The sequence below is a fragment of the Panthera onca genome, chromosome X (assembly GCF_046562875.1).
Source record: "Panthera onca isolate mPanOnc1 chromosome X, mPanOnc1 haplotype 2, whole genome shotgun sequence".
Taxonomy (NCBI): domain Eukaryota; kingdom Metazoa; phylum Chordata; class Mammalia; order Carnivora; family Felidae; genus Panthera; species Panthera onca.
This window is the reverse complement of record NC_138357.1, coordinates 83171910-83191115: the sequence shown is the minus strand read 5'-3', so window position 1 is coordinate 83191115 and position 19206 is coordinate 83171910. Positions and strand designations below refer to the sequence as shown.

At 47.3% G+C, this 19206-nt stretch overlaps 1 protein-coding gene across 15 annotated transcripts in view; it reads left to right on the top strand.

Moving 5' to 3' along the window:
- Positions 1–2989: 2989 nt before the first annotated feature.
- KDM5C (lysine demethylase 5C) overlaps positions 2990–19206 on the top strand; it is a 32552-nt gene continuing 16335 nt past the window's right edge. For 7 of the 15 annotated variants that reach the window (XM_081792686.1, XM_081792687.1, XM_081792689.1 and 4 more), the window contains exons 1-12: positions 2991–3647; positions 7527–7604; positions 9810–9932; positions 10240–10410; positions 10941–11075; positions 11792–11915; positions 12029–12210; positions 13255–13413; positions 15175–15294; positions 15411–15569; positions 16178–16359; positions 16454–16616. In XM_081792686.1, the coding sequence (XP_081648812.1) occupies positions 3498–3647; positions 7527–7604; positions 9810–9932; positions 10240–10410; positions 10941–11075; positions 11792–11915; positions 12029–12210; positions 13255–13413; positions 15175–15294; positions 15411–15569; positions 16178–16359; positions 16454–16616 (1746 nt within the window). In that variant the 5' untranslated portion in view covers positions 2991–3497. Of the gene's footprint in view, positions 3648–7526; positions 7605–9809; positions 9933–10239; positions 10411–10940; positions 11076–11791; positions 11916–12028; positions 12211–12249; positions 12579–13254; positions 13414–15174; positions 15295–15410; positions 15570–16177; positions 16360–16453; positions 16617–19206 lie in introns of those variants that run through there. The other 8 variants (XM_081792681.1, XM_081792683.1, XM_081792685.1 and 5 more) reach the window with 7 other exon arrangements.

The following is a 19206-nucleotide window of genomic DNA, read 5'->3' as shown; positions in this document are numbered from 1 at the left end:
TGGAATAAGCCACTTTACCCAAGGAGCCCTGGTCCTTTTTAGTGGAGAATGGCATTTGGGAACCAAGATTTGGGCCAAGATTTTAGGGTTATAGGTGTGTTTTTAAGAGTTTACTTTTTTACTTGGAAAAAGTCTGAGCATCTGTCGATGATTTTCTTACTCCATCCTTCCTTTAAGGAAAAGCTTTCCCCTTTCCCTCATTTTATTTATGTATATCAGTGTGGAGTCATGAATTTTTATTTCACTCTTCAATGAATTATAATCCACTATCATAATTCATTTGGAATTATCATTATTTTGAATATATATTATGTGTATGTATGTATCCATGAGTTCACACAGATACCTTGATGCCTTTAGGAGGCTCTTTTAATAATCCAGGCTAGAGATAATAAATGGCTCTCGGGGATAGAAGATTAGAAAATGGCATGAGGAGGGGATGGATGGATTCCACAGCTATTTAGTTAGAACTCACAGCTCATACCTGCATCACTAGAAGTGACCCTATTTTACAAATAAAAAAAGTGAGGTACAAAGTCACTCTCATCCTGTTCATCCAGAAAACATGGACTGGATGAGTGTGGTTGAGAGCCCAGCCAAGGCTTCCAATCACTGCCCTGCACCAGCTCCATGCCAGACTCTCTCTCCAGGTGGGTAGGTGAGGCCAACCTAGCCCCCAGCCCAGGGTGGGCTCCCTGATGCTTCCCAATTCTTAACTCTGCAGTTCCCAGATGCAGATTTATCTCCAGCAAGACCCAAGGGTTGGGGAAGGAACCCATTTCCTGAGCATTTTATTGGGCCTGGGGGTGGGTGGGTGTGGGGAGCACCATCTGAGACTTTTACAGCAGTCACAGAGACCTGGGTTTGAATTCTGGGTCTTCCACTTACTAGCCATATGACTTGGTAAGCTTCCCTGAGCTTCAGTCCCCTTATCTGTAAAACAAGGATAACAATACTAATGTCATAGCAGTCGGCCCTTGATGAACGGCAGTTATCATTATCTCTCATCTTCATAACTACCCTGTGAGGAAAGGATTATAGAGCCTCATTGGATAAGTGAGAAAATAAAGGCTACAGGAAATGAGGTACTTTGCAGATCTCAGTTGGTAAATGTCAGCTTCAGGAAAGCAGGGACCATGTCTGTCTTGGTCACCATTATATTCTCAGGCCCAGAAAAGTGCCTGGTGCATAAGAGGAATTTAATAAATATTTGCGAATGAATGAATTAGATCTGACTGGCTTCAAAGACTCTATGCAATTTCCATTTGCCCTTCTGGGATGGTGGGGATGGTGTCTGGGCTAAGGACCTCAGAGAAGGCTGAGCTAGGAACCCAAACCTGGTCTCCTGACTCCTGATTCATGTTCTTTGCCCTTCAATGAGCTGCATCTAGATGGAAAAGCTGAACTTCCTTTAGCCTAGGATTTGGCATATCTCCCACCTTCTGCATTCTCCTTACCCTTCTCCTGCCCCATCCTATTCCTGGTGAGAAAAATAATAGGAAGAACATTTGACCAGGAGGTAGCAACTTCCTGTGTAACAGTGGCCAAGTTGTTTAATCTTTCTAGAATTTAGTTCCTCATCTATAGAATGGGTAAATTGACCTACATCTTTCCCAGGACAAAGGTTAAGGGAAATTGCAAAGATTAATAATAATTGAAATAATTAGGCCTATCTGACCCTAGGGTGTGAGCGCCTACTGGTGTGCACCGCTCTACAGATAGGATGTCCTTAGCTCAGTCCTGAAGTAGGCAGAATAATGTACCTAACTGGGACACAGTATATGATTAGGAACGGTTAACTGTTCCCTGCTTCAAACATATTTAAGCTTATAACAGATGTTTAATATACACAGAAAGTGTTTGCAAAGAGTATGTACTATTTTTAGTCAATATATACTAAGGATGCTCAAAAATATACATTCATTTTTCTTTTGTTTACTCAACATTTACTGCTTACCATGCCAAGTGCTAAGGATGTATAAAGCCACATGGTCCCTGCCCTTAAGGAATTCAATCTAATGGGGGAACACAAAATAAGCACTTACACACGTACTCTAATGTGTGAATAGTAGGTGTCCAAACTGTATGCAATAGGCCCACAATCATGTATAACATAATCCTCAAATGCAACAGATGCCTGATGTGTGGGCAAAGTACTGGTTTGATGCATGCAACGGGTTAGTTGCCATAAACCTATTCGTAAACTGCTCAATGAACATGCACACCATAGGAGTAGATATACACATGGCAGGTACTCAAATGCATATGACAGGGCTATACACAATAAATACAACCCATGTACACAATGTTTGATAAGTACACTGTAGGCTTACAAATGGTAGGTGTTTCATACAGTAGGCATTAGTAGGCGATAAATATGCTGTTGCTAAACATCCAACAGTTAAAATATATATACACTTAGGCTTATTTTATAGGAGTACCTTCCACAAATGTGTACACAATAAAAGTGCGTACAGAACATTTGAAAGTGTTCATTGAAATGCTGACAGACAATGACTCTTTGGGGGGTATGAATGGAAGCCCCATCTCTGAGAGGCCTCTACACATAACCTTGGATGAAATAAATCTTTCCTTTCTCTCCTTGGGACCCAGGATTCCAAAAATCCGTAATTCCCAGGGGGTAAGCAACATTTTTGTCTTCCTTCTTTCAAAGCCCCAGCGGTGTCAGCGCCTAGAGCTGGGAACTCCCACGTCTCCCTCAACCTGCATGCCAGCAGGCACCCAAAGCCGCCTTCTGAGGCCCACACGGGAAAGATCCTGGAGAAGAAATTGTTGGGGCGGGGCTCGCGCCAGGGCTGAGGTCATAGAGGGGGGAGCCAATTTGGACCCACCACCCACTAACGCCAGCTCCTCTTCCGGTCTCTCTTCATAACGCGCATGCGCATCACTGGCCTTTAAACGTGCGCCCCCGGTCCACCGGAAAAAGGTTCCGACAGTCGAATTACGGCTTTGCTCCTCCGCCACCGTGGTGGACTATTTGCTCTCAGTCTGGCAGGTACTTTTGCGTCCCTGCTTCCAAATAGGGAACCCATGCCTGCAGATTCAGCTAGGTCTCCATGGGATGAAAGTGTCTTAGAGTTTGGCCTCACGCAAGGTATACGAGGCTCGGAGGGACACACCGCGGAGGGATCCGGTTTGTTGTGGTGAGGGGAGGGGGGAGGAGACGCTGACAAACCAAGATGGCGGCGGCGGCGCCGAAGGCCGCGGCGGCTGGGAGGTAACTGTAGTGGTGAAGGCTGCGGTAGTTGGGAGGCAGCGGCAGAGTTTGGAAGGAACGAGGCAGGACGAAGAGGCGGTAGCAGTAGCTCCAGCCTGAGCCTCTCAGAGCGTGGCAGCTACACGCCCCCCAAGGCCCTCGGCGGGCGGCGGCCGCCCCGCTTAGGGCCTAGTCCCCGAGCAGTGCCTCGGCTTCATACCGCGGTGTCCGCCATGAGTCCTTAAGGGCGGTCCGAGCCGTCCAAGTCCTAGGGCCCACCATGGAGCCGGGGTCCGACGACTTCCTACCGCCGCCGGAGTGCCCGGTGTTCGAGCCTAGCTGGGCCGAGTTCCGAGACCCTCTTGGCTACATCGCGAAAATCCGGCCCATCGCCGAGAAGTCGGGCATTTGCAAGATCCGCCCACCCGCGGTAAGTCTCGGGGTCAGTGGTCGCCGGCAGCGAGGCCAGGGATGAAGAACTAGCGTAGCTTGTGGAGAACTCTGGGGCGGAGGGCAGCTCGGGGTGTGGAGAAATGGGGGTGGCTGGGACCGTTGTGGATGTGGCGCGGGTCGGAGAAAAGATGATATGGGGCCAGGGGTCCTCTAGCGGTGTGAGGCGCCCAAGGGACCTGGGTCTCTGACCCATCCCCACTTTCACTCCGCCTTTCAGATTCATTCCTGGTGAGGTTCAAAACGGGGATGCCTAGTGGACCCGGGAGAGTTCAGAGAGGTATCTACACATCTCTCAGTTATCCCGGACCACCCAGGTCAAGGCTGTACCAAACAAGGCTTTTTTCCGTTTATTGTCATCACTTCCCTCGAGGCAGGCAATGTGCTGTAGTGGAGAGATCACAGCTCTAAAGGGAGACAGACCTGAGTTCAAAATTCCACTGTGAAGCTTACCAGCTGTGTGACCTTGGACAAGTAACTTAATCTCTCTGAGCCTGTGAATTGAGTCCCCTGAATGCTTATTTTGAGAATTGGATTAAGCTAGGTAGAGTCTCTGTGTAGTAGGCGCTAGGTAAGTGGTAATTATTGTGACTGCGAAGGTGTTTGATGTGGTCATTGGTTTGCTCCTATGTAGGTTGACTCATATTTACTCACGCCCTGTCAGACCAATCCATCTATGATAATGTCCTGGCCTAGTAGATCAGGAAATTCTATTACAGGAAATGTTCTATCTGGCTCCCCTGAGATGGGATTAGCGAATTATCCCCTTCTTTTCCTAGCTGAAGGCAATATCCTTCCCTGCACATCACCCCCCATCCCCCCAGACCTGGCTCCTATGGGTAGGCTTGGACCAGCCGGCTTGACAGTGGGGTATGAGTCCTTCCCAGAAGATTTTGTACTGTGTTCTGTCCCAGGATGTAGCAGGTCCCAGAGGATAGGGTATTCTTGGACTCCCCAAAACAGAATGGAGCTATGGAAGTCTGTCTCCTTTAGAACACTTGATTTCCAGAGGTCAATGACAAAGGGCATATCTTTGTTCCTAGGCCTGGCCTCAGGGCCGCGAGAAGTCCCCCAAGGGCTAGGATAGGCTGCCACCTTGCTGGCATGGAGGAGAAATGATGGTATGTGTTGTTCAGTCACCACTTGGGATTCCAAGGACAGGAATTGAGTTTGGAACAGGGTGTTTTTGAGTAGGTGTCTCCTGGCTGAAACCGGATGGGAAGCCTCACTGCCACCTGAGGAGGGCACCACAGGCCTCCTTGTCCATCTTGGTGTTTTCTGGTGTTCAGCCACAGATCTAGGCTAGTTTCAAATGGATCTTTTGGGAGGTGTTGGGTATACTAATTTTTCCCTTGTTGGAGCCTGGCCATAGATCTTTGAGGTATCCTTGTTCATGGTGAAGGAGTGGCATTTGGTAGCGAGAAGTCAAAAAGGCTAGCAGAAGGGAGAGGCTGGAGTCCTGGGCAGCCTCAAGAAGGCACTCCCTGAAGTGGTCCAGCAGGCAAGGAATCGTATCTGACACAGAGGGTAGCTGAGGCCTGAATTTCTGTTTTTCTGCCTTAGACTTATTGGGCAGGCTGGCCTTGTGCAGGTGTTGTTACCCTTCCTTGGGGGACCAGGAAGGGGAAAAGTGACACATCCCTAGTGTGTGTGTGACCTGCGGGAGGCCATCTTTTGTTATGCTTCTCTACCCCAACAGTGTACTTCCCTCAAATCCAGGAGACCTAGTCTCTCTGGTTTTGTTCAGTTTTTTCCTCTTGTAGAGCTGCTCGTACGCCACCTTTAGGCAGCCAGGCCATCTAGCTGGAATTCGAAGCCCTTGCCCAAGTGGTGCTTCAGCCAGGCTGGGAACCTGTGTATGGGTGGGTGCTTGGAAATTGGAGGTTTGCCTGAGGAAGGGCGATTTGGGCTTTGAATTGCTAGACAGTTGACTGCTGCTCTTGGGGAAGGTGGGAGGAGAGTGTTGGTACCCTGGAGTAGACCCAGGGGATCTTGGAAGGCTCTTGCTTCCTGCATCGGGTAGCCAACTTTTTTATCACCATCTTAATAATACGGGTGTGTTTGGCACACAGGAGTAGGAGACTGAAGGCAGAATGAGGGAGCTCGTAGGTTCCAGGGAGAGCTGGGTGGGGGTTTGCTGGACCTTCCCCAGCTATCTGTTGCACCCACAGCTCCTGCTCTAGGATTCGGTTCTGCCATTTCCTGTCCGGTTGCTTGATGCTGTGCTTATTCTTATCCAGAACTTGATTCAGCAGGAAAGAAGGGTTCCTGGAGTTTTGGGTTTGAGTACCTTTCTACCTGCGCTAAGGGGAGTGCCCTACTGGTGGGGGGCAAGAGGGCATGAGGAGCTTGTCTGGGCTTGAGCCATACCATTTTAGTCTCTTTTCTCTCTCTTTTCTTTCTTTCTTTTTTTTTTTTTTTTAATTTGCCCCTGCTTCACTGAGCCCCAGGTGTTTGCCGCAAACCTGCTTCGGCTGGAGGGTTGGGGGATTGAGGGGAGTATGTGTGCCTGCAAGTAAGAGTCCTCTGGCCTCTTTTCTAAAAGTGTGTGTGCAGAAAAGGCCAACAGCTTTTTCTTCTCTTTTACTACCCCCCCACTTCCATATGTATGCATGTGTGTATAAACACTGGTATCCTGGTGTACAAAGCCTTGACTGGAGGTCTGAAGACCTGGGTTCTAGTCTGACTCTACCACTCAATCAGCATATGATTTTGGAGAAATCGCAATTCATATCTGGGCCTCACTTTCCCCATTCATAAAATGAGAGCATTGGTCTAGGTTACTCTGGGTGGTTTTTACCACCCCAGCAGGAGCTAGGGCTTTGGGGAGGAGAGGACTGCATGGGAGGTTTTGGAGAAAAGGCCATCAGGGAGGGGCTCCCCACAGTTACCCTTTGGTAGGACACAACAAGCCTCAACTTGGCATGGCAGTTACCCCCCACTTTCATTATCCTTCCGCAACTTCCTTCTCCTCAAATTCTCCTATTCTTTGCGACCATGATTGGGTATCCCATCACTAGCCCTTTCCCCCGCTTCCCCCCCCCCCCCACCTTTTCCTGTACCAGGCAGGTGTTTGAGAGAGGACCCACAGGAAGTCTTCCAGACTGAGTGAATGATGCAGATTCTTGCTCCCCATCCCTTGCTTTTCCCTGCAGCACATGTCTCAGGCCCTTTAAACTGAGAGAAGAGATTAAAGGCCCGAACCTTTAAATCCTGCCAGAATTGGAGCTGAGCTACCCTACATGTATATTAGGTGGTGGAGTTAGCTTAAGATACCAGGTCTTAAGGATGACTCCTTTGAATAACATTTTTCATTTGAAAACCAATTTAATTTGCTGTATCAGTATTATGACGAAACCAGGGCAAGTGTTCATATTCCCACCTTACAGATGAGAAAACAGGTTCAGAAAAGTAAAATCCCACAGCTAGTAGGTAGTGGAGCTAGAACATGAACCCAGGTCTTCTGACTCCAGATCCCTGTGCTTACCAGTACTTCCAGACTGTGTCCTACAGTACATGCCTGGGGAACAAGGAGTTAATGTGGATGTAGGGAGAGTTTGAGGTCAACTGTTTTGGGCCCCATCTCTCTCTTTCTTGAAATCCTGGTGCTGTACTGTTGGAGGGACTTGGGAGAAATTTCAATGCTTGGGGCATTGAGTATGGACTTGAGGGACTTCTAGGGCCCTGTGGTGAGTTCTGGGGGGCAGGTAGTGGGTTGGGTGTTTGCCAAGTTAAAGGGCCTGGGGTGGCCAGAGGTCTGGGAAGGCACAAATGGGGTGCTGAGCTGCTTGTGGTGCCCTCTGGCCTTGCACTATGCTGGAATAACTCAACTCCCTTTCCCCTCTGTGTAACCCCCCAGGACTGGCAGCCACCCTTTGCTGTAGAAGTGGACAACTTCAGGTTTACTCCCCGAATCCAGAGGCTGAATGAACTAGAGGTGAGAAGACTAGCAGCTGGTGGCGGGGTTGGATATGTGAACTCCGATTCCACTGCCCTCATACCTTCTTGAGCTAAGGTGCTTTACCTGACTATGCCTTTATTCTCTCTCCTGTGAAGTTGCATGGAGGTCATAGAGGAAGCTTTAGAGCTCTGTGTATAACCAAGAGCAGGAGCATTTAGGATCTCTAATATGATAGCTCAAAGACTAGGAACGTCCCTTTCCCTAAAGGTTTGCTACTTCTGAAAGTCCCCTGTCAGCCAGCCTACTGTAACTGAGTCAACAAAAGGGAAATAGGGGGTTGGCTGAGCCCTTTCATGCTTGGCCAGCTGAATGTGGTCTCATTATCCAATTCATCCACAATCCTGTGCTTCTGGCCTGCCTTCTATGGGGCTTGGTGAGGTGGGACATGAGGTAGAGGGGCAGGAACAACACAAGAACTGGTCTTTATCAAGGCTAGAATGGTTATAAACTTGGACAGGGGTCAGGCAGGTAGGCTTTTCCCTCTCCCTTTTCTGTACAGGAAGTCCAGGCCCTGTGCATGGATAGGTGAGGTTCTCCACTAAGGGCTTGAGAATGCCCTGGGATAATGAGAGTGTGTGCTTTGAAACCAGTTCCTAGGAAGATCCTGGAGTTTCCCAGGGAAGATACAGTTGAGAACTATGTTACCACCTTTCTCTCTCATTATGTATCCATAAACCTTACTAGATGCCCTGGGGAGGGGGAGTGTATTGGGCCCTACTGGAAACTTATGACCTAAAAGCTTCCTTGTTTCTAGACTACAGTTCTTCAAGCTTGATGCTATTGACATTTTGGCCCAGATAATTTTTTGTCACGGAGGGGCTATCCTATGCATTGTAGGAAGTTTATCAGTACCCTCGGCTTCTACTTGTTAGATGCCAGTAATACCTTTTCCCAGTTATAACAATCAAAAATGTCTCCAGGCATTGCTAAATATCCCCCCAGGGAGCAAAATTGTTCCTCATTGAGAACCACTGTTGTAGGGTCAGTCTAGGAGCTGTCCTGGTCAGGGAAAAAAATCATCTCATGAATGGGGTATAAGTTCCTTAAAGAAATGGATCTATGGAGGTACAGCTAGTGCAAGGTGTCACCTAGCATGGGACAAGGGCAGGTTTTCTAGAGATACTGTGCTGGCTGTTGATGGGGAGGAGCAAGGAAGAAGCCAAGATTGGAAAGCTAAGATGGAGGGAGTAGAGTTGCTGGCCTCTTCCAGGTTTCCACAGTTAAATAGCCATAGGTTGTTTCTTTCCACAAATAGACCTTAGTTTTCCCCATCTATGAAATAGAACTGTTTCTGTTCTTCTAATGGGATCTGAGCAAGGCGGTGAATGGTAGTGACTTATCTAGTTCTCCATAGAATTAGGCTATCTGACCAGGGCAAGGTGGTTCTAGACTTAGAGCCTTGGGGAGCCTTTCTTGGGTCACTGAGATTTCAGGGAAGCAAGCAAGGTACATGCCTTGTTCCTAGGATACTTGGCCCACATCGGGTCCTGGGTTGGTCAGGTGCCAGTGCTGCTTTGGTATACTGTCTCTTAGTTCTTTAGGCCATTCTGTCTCCAGCATGCACTCTCAGCCTTCAGCCACCATGGGACAAGTTCTGTGGTGCATAAGAAGAGGTAAATGTGCTCTTTTGGAGCCTTCAATCTGAAACATGCCTAGAACTTAGATACAGTTCTGGAGTTTCCAGAGGGTCTTCACTGTTTCTCTCATAACTCCACCCTTCTGGAGTAAGTGGACTGGGCAGTTATGTTAGTTCCCCCTTATAATCAGAAAATGGAGTTTCAGAGAATAGAAGGCTATACAAGCAAATCAATAGCAGGAAACAAGCTGAAACTTAAGTTATTTGACGTTCAGATCTCTTGATACCTGCTCTGTGACTTAAGGAAACAGAGGCTGTCTGTAACAGGAATGGTGATATTCACACAGCCTTGTCGAAGAGATTGAGAGAGCTGTTGTGACCTAACCCTCTCTGTTTTGGAGCCTTGGGCTTATCCTATTGACTAGAAGGTGGCAGAGATGAGAGAGAGGTGGGCTAAGCACTGCCTAGAGTTTGGGATCCATTTCACGGGGAGAGGCCTTGGATGGTGGGCTGCTCTGTACACGTTCTTCTCTCCTAAGATTAGGCCAGAAGATGGGGCTCAGGTGGAGGGGGAGGCCATCCTCTTTGAGCAATTTCTTCTCCAGGCCCAGACAAGAGTGAAGCTGAACTATTTGGACCAGATTGCCAAATTCTGGGAAATCCAGGGCTCCTCCTTAAAAATTCCCAATGTAGAACGGCGGATCTTGGACCTCTACAGCCTCAGCAAAGTAAGAGAAGGTTTTTCTCAAACCCCTCCCCACCCCTTAATATCCTTGGTACTCTGGGGGCTCCCTTGGTTTGGATATTAGATCTCTAGGCTGCAGTGGAGGGGCACAGCCTGGTAGCACATGAGCTGTTGTCAGAACTTCTTGGTGTCTCCTACTGCAATTTGAATCTGAGTGGTGGTGGTAGAAGGAGGGAATAGTCCTCACTGAAGCGAGGGGCCGGACTTGTTCTCATTTCCCTTTCTGCAGGCCTATTCCCTCATGTACATACACACAGCACATCCACATCCCTTCCTGCTTGTCCCTGCAGATCGTGGTGGAGGAAGGTGGCTATGAAGCCATCTGCAAAGACCGTCGGTGGGCCCGGGTGGCCCAGCGCCTCAACTACCCACCAGGCAAAAACATTGGTTCCCTGCTACGCTCCCACTATGAACGCATCGTTTACCCCTATGAGATGTACCAGTCTGGAGCCAACCTGGTGGTAAGGATGCCAGGCTGGGGTGGGAAAAGGCTTTCCCCCCCACACCAGATGCAGATCTCCCACACTTGGCTCTTAATGGAACTGGTTCAGAGAACTGGAGACCTGGGAGCTAGACTCTACCCTTTTTTAGTGGTGCTTATTCTCTTCCATGCTGCCCAGGATCAGAGGTCCTGGAGTTGCCCATAGGGCCAGCCTACTATCCAATATATAACAAGGTTTTAACTGATAAAGGAATTCCAAGGAGGGAGAGACATTTTGGACTTGGAGAGGTCTGGGAAGAGATGGCATCTGATTTAGTTAGGGAGATGGTTGTGGGGAGGTGGTTTGAAGGAGGAATGACCTAAGCAAAGGCAAGAGAATTATCAGACTGTGTGCTGGTGTCATTGGTAACGACCAGTTGAGCATGGCCTTTTGGTGTGGGCCATGTGGGTGCAGCCACAGCTTGGTTTGCCATCGGGTAAGGGTAGAGGGAAGTCATTGTTGGGGTCTAGGGCCCCATACCCTCACCCTTACTCCTCACTTGTCCCCAGCAGTGCAACACACGTCCATTTGATAATGAGGAAAAGGACAAGGAATACAAACCCCACAGTATCCCCCTTCGACAGTCCGTGCAACCTTCCAAGTTCAATAGCTATGGCCGGCGGGCCAAGAGACTGCAGCCTGATGTGAGTACTTCACTTCTAACTCAGAGCTTTGGAGGTGGGAGTCCTCTCCCTTCCTCTGACCAGAGTTCTGTTCCCTGTTCCACTTTTCTTCTCTCCACTCTCTGAGTTCTGAGCAGAAGTGTGCCCCCCTCCAGCTTCTGAGCTGGGTCTTGATCTCCTCATACAGTATCTTTTCTATGTCGGCCCTTCTTGCCTATCTTGTTCTTTCCTGACTCACTCTGCTCGTAGGGGTAGAACTCTTCTTTTCCCTTATACCTGTATCCTAGCTTTAGGCAGAAGCTTGTGTGCCAGACATTCTTCTAGGCACTGGGGATACAGTAGAATAAGATAGACATTGTCCCTGGGCTCACCGAAGCATGTCATTTAGCAGATTGTATTAGTCACTGTCATTTATTGGTAGTGTCAAACACTGTTAGATTTCTTTATATATGTTATCCCCAAAACTCTTTGTAAGCCTCCCTGTAAGGTAGGAGTTAATATTCTTGTTTTACAGTTGGGAAAACAAATTGCATCTTAATTTTTTTCCAAGAGAGGGCTGAGTGGGGAGCTCACTTAACCCTAGTTTCCAAAAAGCAGCTCTGAATTCTTGCCCAGGCCTGCCCTTGCCTTAGTCCCTGGCATGAGCTCAAGTGATATATAGTCCAAGCTATTGTTCTTTTAGGATGGGCAGTCTGCCTCAGATAGCAGGCTTGATTCATTTCCTTTTTTTCTCCCAGCCGGAACCCACGGAAGAAGACATTGAAAAGAATCCGGAACTGAAGAAGCTACAGATCTATGGGGCAGGCCCCAAGATGATGGGCCTGGGCCTCATGGCCAAGGATAAGACTCTGCGGAAGAAAGGTGAGGCCTGACAGGCTGGGGCAGTGTGAAGGATGGTGGCTTCGCCTGGGGAGAGGAGGCGGGGCCCTGACTGTTCTAGACCTGTACTTTAGAGCCACTCTTCCCTCTCCCAGATAAGGAAGGGCCTGAGTGTCCCCCCACCGTAGTGGTGAAGGAGGAGTCAGGCGGGGATATGAAGGTGGAGTCAACCTCACCTAAGACCTTCCTGGAGAGCAAGGAGGAGCTGAGTCACAGCCCAGAGCCCTGCACCAAGATGACCATGAGACTGCGGAGGAACCACAGCAATGCCCAGTTTGTAAGGACCCAGCCCTGACTTCTTAATGCTCTGCTTCTCATCCCTTCAACAAGCATTTCCCCAGCATGGCTCTGGACCAGGTTGCGTTAAGCACAAAAGTGGGCCTGGTGGGCCCTGCCTTCAGGTAGCTCACTTAATTGGGGAAACAAGGCCAACTCACATGGAACAGAGGACAAGAAAGGGTGATCAAGTGCTGTCAACATGAAGTGCTGGAAGGGTCCAAAGAAGGAGACTCCCTCTCCATTGCTTCAGGATAAAGGCTAAGCTCCTCATTACCATGCATGATCCAGTCCCTGCTGACCTCTAGCCTCATTCCCCAGCACTGCCCACCTCACTCCTCTGCTATAGCCACACTGAACTACTTGTAGGTATGTTCGTTTTTTCCCGAGATGCGCCATGCTCTTTCTTGCCCCCATCCCTTTGCACATGCTGTTTCTTCCGCCTGGAAGTTTTCCCCTGTGCTCTGCCCCAGTGCCAGACTTCAGTTTGCATTCAGGTTTTGGTCAGTTTCAAATGTCACTGTCAAGTGTCCCCTTTTCAGTGAAGTCCTTCCTCAAGGCTATCCCTCCTTATCTCTGGCTGATTTGAGGGCTCCCTTCTCTAGGCTCCCATAGTACCCTTCATGGGCCGATATTGGCAATTGCCACATTGCCCTTTAATTTTTATGAATATGTGTCTCTGGAGTACTGTATGCCTTTAGGAGGCAGATGCCATATTTATTCATTGCTGTACTTCAGAGTCCAGCACAGTGTTGAACACATAAGTGCTCAGTGTTTGTTGAATGAATAAAAATAGGAGATTCACGACTGAATGATAAAGACTCCGCTCTCACAGCTCTACCAGTTTATTTGGGGAGATGGTATGTGCACACAGTTAAACTCCAGAACTAGCATGACTAGCCTGTCACAGGGCTATGAATGATCTAGCCAGCAAGCATGGTGGGTTTCTTTTGGAGAGTTATGTGGACTAGAGTACTGTCTGGAGGACAGTTTGAAGGCTGGACAGGGCTTAGATTGATGAACTGTTGCCTCCTTTCCCTGGCAGATCGAGTCCTATGTTTGCCGGATGTGTTCCCGAGGGGATGAGGATGACAAGCTTCTGCTGTGTGATGGCTGTGATGACAACTACCACATCTTCTGCCTGCTGCCTCCTCTGCCTGAGATTCCCAAGGGTGTCTGGAGGTGCCCAAAGTGTGTCATGGCGGTAAGGCCTTCCCAGCCCCAGCTCATGTCTGCCCCATAGGGTATTTTTGCCTTCCTTCATCTGGCCTTATTGAGAACAGCTTCCTAGTTCAGCCACAGTTTAATATTTTGGGTTCCAGCGTGGGGCTAGGCTGGGCAGAGTGTTAGGAGAAAGAAGAGGAGGAGACTTAGCCTTTGCTTACGTTCTCTGGGAGCTCCCAAACCACCTGGGGCAGTGAGAGTCATGATTGGACATATGGTATGCTGATGTATAGTCAAATGCTAAATTACGTGTTAGAAACTCTGAGGTGTAGAAGTTCAGAGGAGAGGAAGATGACTAAGGGTAGTAATCAGGGAATGTGTCAGGAATGAGATTTGGAGAACAGGAATATGAAGAAAAAGTTGTTCTTTTGATTTCCAAGTTTTTTATTCTTTGTTTTTTTTAGAAAGCTTGGAAAATAGACAAATTACCTATCATCTCACCATCTAGAGACAACCATTGTTAATAGTCTGGTATATTTTCTTCTCATCTTTTTGTTGTTGCATATATATAACTACCTTTAACGAGTTTGGGCTCTTACTGTATATTTTAATTTGCTACTTTATGATCATTTTCTATATTAAATTTATTCATGGGTATGATTTAATTTTTCTTTTGGGGGGGTCCATCATATGGTTATAATACTTAGTTTTCCTTTTGTTTTGGTAATTTGATTGGTTTGCAGTGATATAGGCTTTAACTAGAAGAGATGGGCAGGCTTTCTAAACCTGGGAATGGAGGCATGCTGGAGCAAGAGTATTTGGGGCAAATGTACCTAGTGCAAGAGGGACAAGTAAGGAGAGCATCTAAAGCAGCAGTGAGGGCTGAGAGGCCTGGTCTGTCTGTCAGGTCTGTTTCATGAGCTTTCTACCTTCATCCAAATTCTGGGCACTCATCTACATTTCTCTGTGGGTTTCTGGAGAGCAAATGTGGATGGTCTCTTGTCTTAGGGACTCAGCTGTGGTCATAGAGACTAGGTGTGCATGTGCACACACACAGCTGAGGAAAGAGACCGGGGCAGTGCATAATGGCCTTGGTGTAGTGGTGGAGATTCCTTCAGGGAGGAGTTTGGATGCCAGTAGTATCATAGACAATGAAGGCTGTCAACTCTGCTTGGCTCTCTTTAAGTGGTTGTGGGCCAGTGGACCAGATTGACATTGATTTTTCAGACATGAGTCTAACTCTGGGGTACATACAGCTCTCATCTAAAACCATGAACATAGGTACAAAGTGAGGTAGACTCAACATCCTGTCTTCTGAGACAGTCTAAAGAACAGGAATAGTGTAGGGTTTGACAGCGTAGGAGCTGGTGCCTTCGTTTTCCATCCTCTGAGCTACTAGAACATTCAGTGCCATTTTCTCAGGCTTGTAGTTCCAGGCTGGGCATTAAGAAAGCTTCTTTACACACCCTGCTTAAACTCCTATTTTAGCCCAAGAGAAAAAAATGGCAGAAGAATATAGGATAGCATATTTAAGTCTGAGTTCATGGTTTAGGTAGTAAAGTCCTAAAGGAAGAAAAGAGCAAAAGCATGGCAGCGCAGTGCATGTGGGGAATGAAAAGACTAAGCTGAGGTGCTAGGAGAAAAAGGTGGATCTATAAAGTGAGGCCTGCCTCAGGGGCCTTGAGTGCAGACCTAGGGCTGTTCTTGTTCCCTGCTCCTACCCCATATTCCAGCTCCGCTTTTGAGGAATCTCCACCCCTGTGCCCTCTACCTTGGTGACATGTTCTCCTTTGGGTTTCAGGAGTGTAAGCGCCCCCCTGAAGCCTTTGGCTTTGAGCAGGCTACCCGGGAATACACTCTGCAGAGCTTTGGCGAGATGGCTGACTCCTTTAAAGCCGATTACTTCAACATGCCTGTGCACGTAGGTGATGGAGGGCTGGGGTAGTGTCAGGGCTAGGGTCGTAGGTGTTGGTGCCTGGTGGTCTTAGCTCTCCTGAGTCACTGGGGCCATGGTCATCTGCTACCCCTGTTCCCCAGATGGTGCCCACAGAACTCGTGGAGAAGGAGTTCTGGCGGTTGGTAAACAGCATTGAGGAAGATGTGACTGTTGAGTATGGGGCTGACATCCATTCCAAAGAATTTGGTAGCGGTTTCCCCGTCAGTGATAGTAAGCGGCACCTAACCCCTGAGGAGGAGGTAAGTGGATGATTCATGATTATATGTCAGTGGTGTGAGCTTTGGCAGGTCATTCAATATCTCTTTTGGGTGGGGATCATTATGCCTGCCTCATAGAGTTGCTGTGAGATTTAAATGAAGATGTAAAGAACACAGCCTAGTATCTGGCATGGCACCTCTAGCCACGAGATTGGCTACTTCTTTGTAGGATGGGGATAGTACCTACCTTACAAATTTGTAATAAGAATTAAATGAGAAGGTATATGAAATACTTGGCAGGGTGCCTGGCTCATTCATAAGAAGTGTTCAGGGACTGAGACTGTATGTGCAGGAAAAAAAATGAGGGCCCAGGCCTACCTCAAGAGAAGGGTGCGTTTTGGTCCAATGCGGGGGGCTTTAACTTGCAGGTATTTTGGTGGGTGAGTATATCTGTAAAACTTGCTAAAATCGAAGTGAATTGAAATTTTGTGTGCATGCATTTGGTGGAGGGTGGGTGGGAGGTGGAGAATGTCTATAATATTTCTTAGATGTGTCAAAAAGGTCTATGACCTCAAAATTAAGGTTCCCTGGGCTAAAGCTCTCGGTTCCTTAGTATAACCCTCATCCCCTATCCACAAATAACCTGACAGGAGTATGCTACCAGTGGTTGGAACCTGAATGTGATGCCAGTGTTGGAGCAGTCCGTACTATGCCACATCAATGCAGATATTTCTGGCATGAAGGTGCCCTGGCTCTATGTGGGCATGGTCTTTTCAGCCTTTTGCTGGCATATTGAGGATCACTGGAGTTACTCCATTAACTACCTCCATTGGTGAGCGGGGGCCCTGGGAAGTTGGGGAGGCAGGGTAGGCCCCCTGAGGACCATGTGTGTGACCACTCCATATGTCCCCTTTCCACATGGCCAGGGGTGAGCCGAAGACCTGGTATGGGGTACCCTCACTTGCAGCAGAACATTTGGAAGAGGTGATGAAGAAGCTGACACCTGAGCTCTTTGATAGCCAGCCTGACCTCCTGCACCAACTTGTCACCCTCATGAATCCCAATACCCTCATGTCCCATGGTGTGCCGGTGAGTGCTCAGGAAACAAGGACAAGGGGTAGGAATGGTGTAGCCATGTCCTTTGTGGTGGTGGTGGTCATCTGGAATCTACCTGTGCTTCTTTCTCATTCCTCTTATCTTTATTCAACAACTCTAATAGAGACTTCACATAGCAATAGTTAGATACATGATGTGATGGTGAGCGCTCTGGGCCATGTGTTTGAGGGCAACACCTCAGGATGGTTCTTTTCACGTCTGTATGACAGCCAGTAGGAGAGGGAAGTGGCAGAAGGACAGAGCAAGACGCATGTCATTTCCATTCATCTCCTGTTAGTCACAGCTTAGTCACATGGCCATGTCTAGTTACAAGGAAGACTGGAAAATGTGGTTCTTACTCCAGATGGTCATGTACCAGTTAGAAATTCATATTGTTGTGAAAGAGGGTGAGAATGAATATTGGGGGGCAACTAGCAGTCTCTGACATGTTCCATATAGTAGCCCTTTTGGGAGCAATGGGTAGATCTTTTTACTTATTTAACAGGTCAAAAGTTCTGTGGTGGTAATTATTTTGCAATATATAAGTGTATCAGGTCAACGTGTTGTACACCTTAAACTTGTAGGGTATTATACATCAGCTATATCTCAGTAAAGCTGGAGGAGAAGTAACCTCTAAAAAAAAGTGCCAATGTCAACATTTAAAATAAAGTTGAACCCAGAGTCCTAGACTGAACCTATCCTCCTCCTCTGTGGACTTCTCTCCCACACTATAAAATGTTTTGCTGGGTATACAATCTGGCTTGCCTATAAGAAACTTTCAAGCATTAGCATCAGCCAGGCATTAGCATCAGCCAGTTTTCTGGTGTAGATCTTAAAACAGCCTGATCAACAGTCCTGTAGGGTCAGTAATTGGTACATCATCCACCTGTACTTTGAGTCTTATTCTGTGCTACTCCTCCTCCCCACTCCCTTCAACCCCCCCCCCCCCACCCCCACCCGCCAACACCTTGGCTGCCCTGCCACTTGGTCTAATGCATAGGATGTGGTAAGCGGTCAGTACATATTGAATTAATGTCTCCTTGAGATCCCCGAGCACCTGTACAGTAGAGCTTTGGACTAGGTCAGTGGTTCTCACCCATATTGTTTCTTGCCTTCACCTTGTTTTGATATACTACATACCCTGTAGTATTTTTTTATTAGCTACTTTAGTGATACTTAACCAAGCCTTGAGGGATCTAGGGAATTAGTGGAAGTGTATCCTACAACAGTTCAGGCAGCCTTCTTCCACTTGAGGTGGCAGAGTGGTTGGGGGATGGCAGGTATCCTTTTCCGTCACTGCCTCACCCCATTTAAGAATTACTGGACTCGAGAGGTAGAGATGATCAAGGGCCCTTCCAGTTCAGCTCTTCGTAAGTAGACACTGGGTCTCACTTCCTCACAGTCCATTCTTCCTGACACATAGCACAGCATTAGTCCTTGCCTACAGTGCCAAGGAAAATTATGAGTAGAAGAGTATTCTCCTTAAAGATTTAGACAGCCAAGATACACACACACACACACACACACACACACACACACACACACACACACACACACGTGTGTGTGTGTAACTAATCCTTAACTCTTTTTAAGAAAAATTTATTACAGATTTTTAAACATGTGCTCTTTGCTTCCAGCTCCACAGCATTTGTCCTGCTCATGGCTCACCAGCTTCTCTGGCCAGCTGCTGTTTCACCCCACCCCCACCCTGCCCCTCCTATAGGTGGTTCCCAGCATCTCCAGACTCTTTGGACTTGGCAGTATCCCCTCAATCCAAGGCATCTGATTTTCATATTCTCATGCTGGCAGCCTGCAGTTTAGCCAGCTGAAGCTCCCCCAGGATCTATCTTTAGCCCACCCCCTCCCCCCTTCCCCTTTGGCAGAAGAAAACCATTTCTTTTTATAGCTATATAGTGTAAGTTTTATTTTCATTATAAAAGAAACCTGCCCCCTTTCCAGAAAATGGAAATATAGTGATCATCTCTATTTCCTCCATATTTTGTTATGTTTCCCATCTGTTATTTTTCTATGTAAATTTTGATATAACAATCAGTGTATGGGTTTTATAATCTCATTTTAAGTTTAATGATCTAGAACGACACTGTCCAGTTGGGTAGCCACTAGCCACATGTAGCTGCTGAGCACTTGAAACATGGCTAGTCCAATCTGAAATGTGCTGAAAGTATAAAACATGTGTCGGATGTCAAGACTTAGTATGAAAATATCTTACTGATATTTTTGTATACCACTTACACACTGAAATGCTGATATTGTGGATCTGTTAAATAGAATACTCTGAAGTTATTAATTTTACTTGTTTCTTTTTACTTTTTTAACGTGGTACTAGAGAATTTAAAAGTACATATGTGGCTGGTATTATATTTCTGTTGGACAGTGCTGGGCTAGAATGACTGTTGCTTTCTTACTATGAGCTGCTTATAACCATCTTTTTAAACAAATTTTTTTTATTGCAGTATAATTTATATACCTTAAAATTTACCCATTTTAAGTGTACACAGTTCAGTGAATTTACACAGTTGTGCCATCACCACAATCCAGTTTTAGAACATTTGTCACCCCAAAA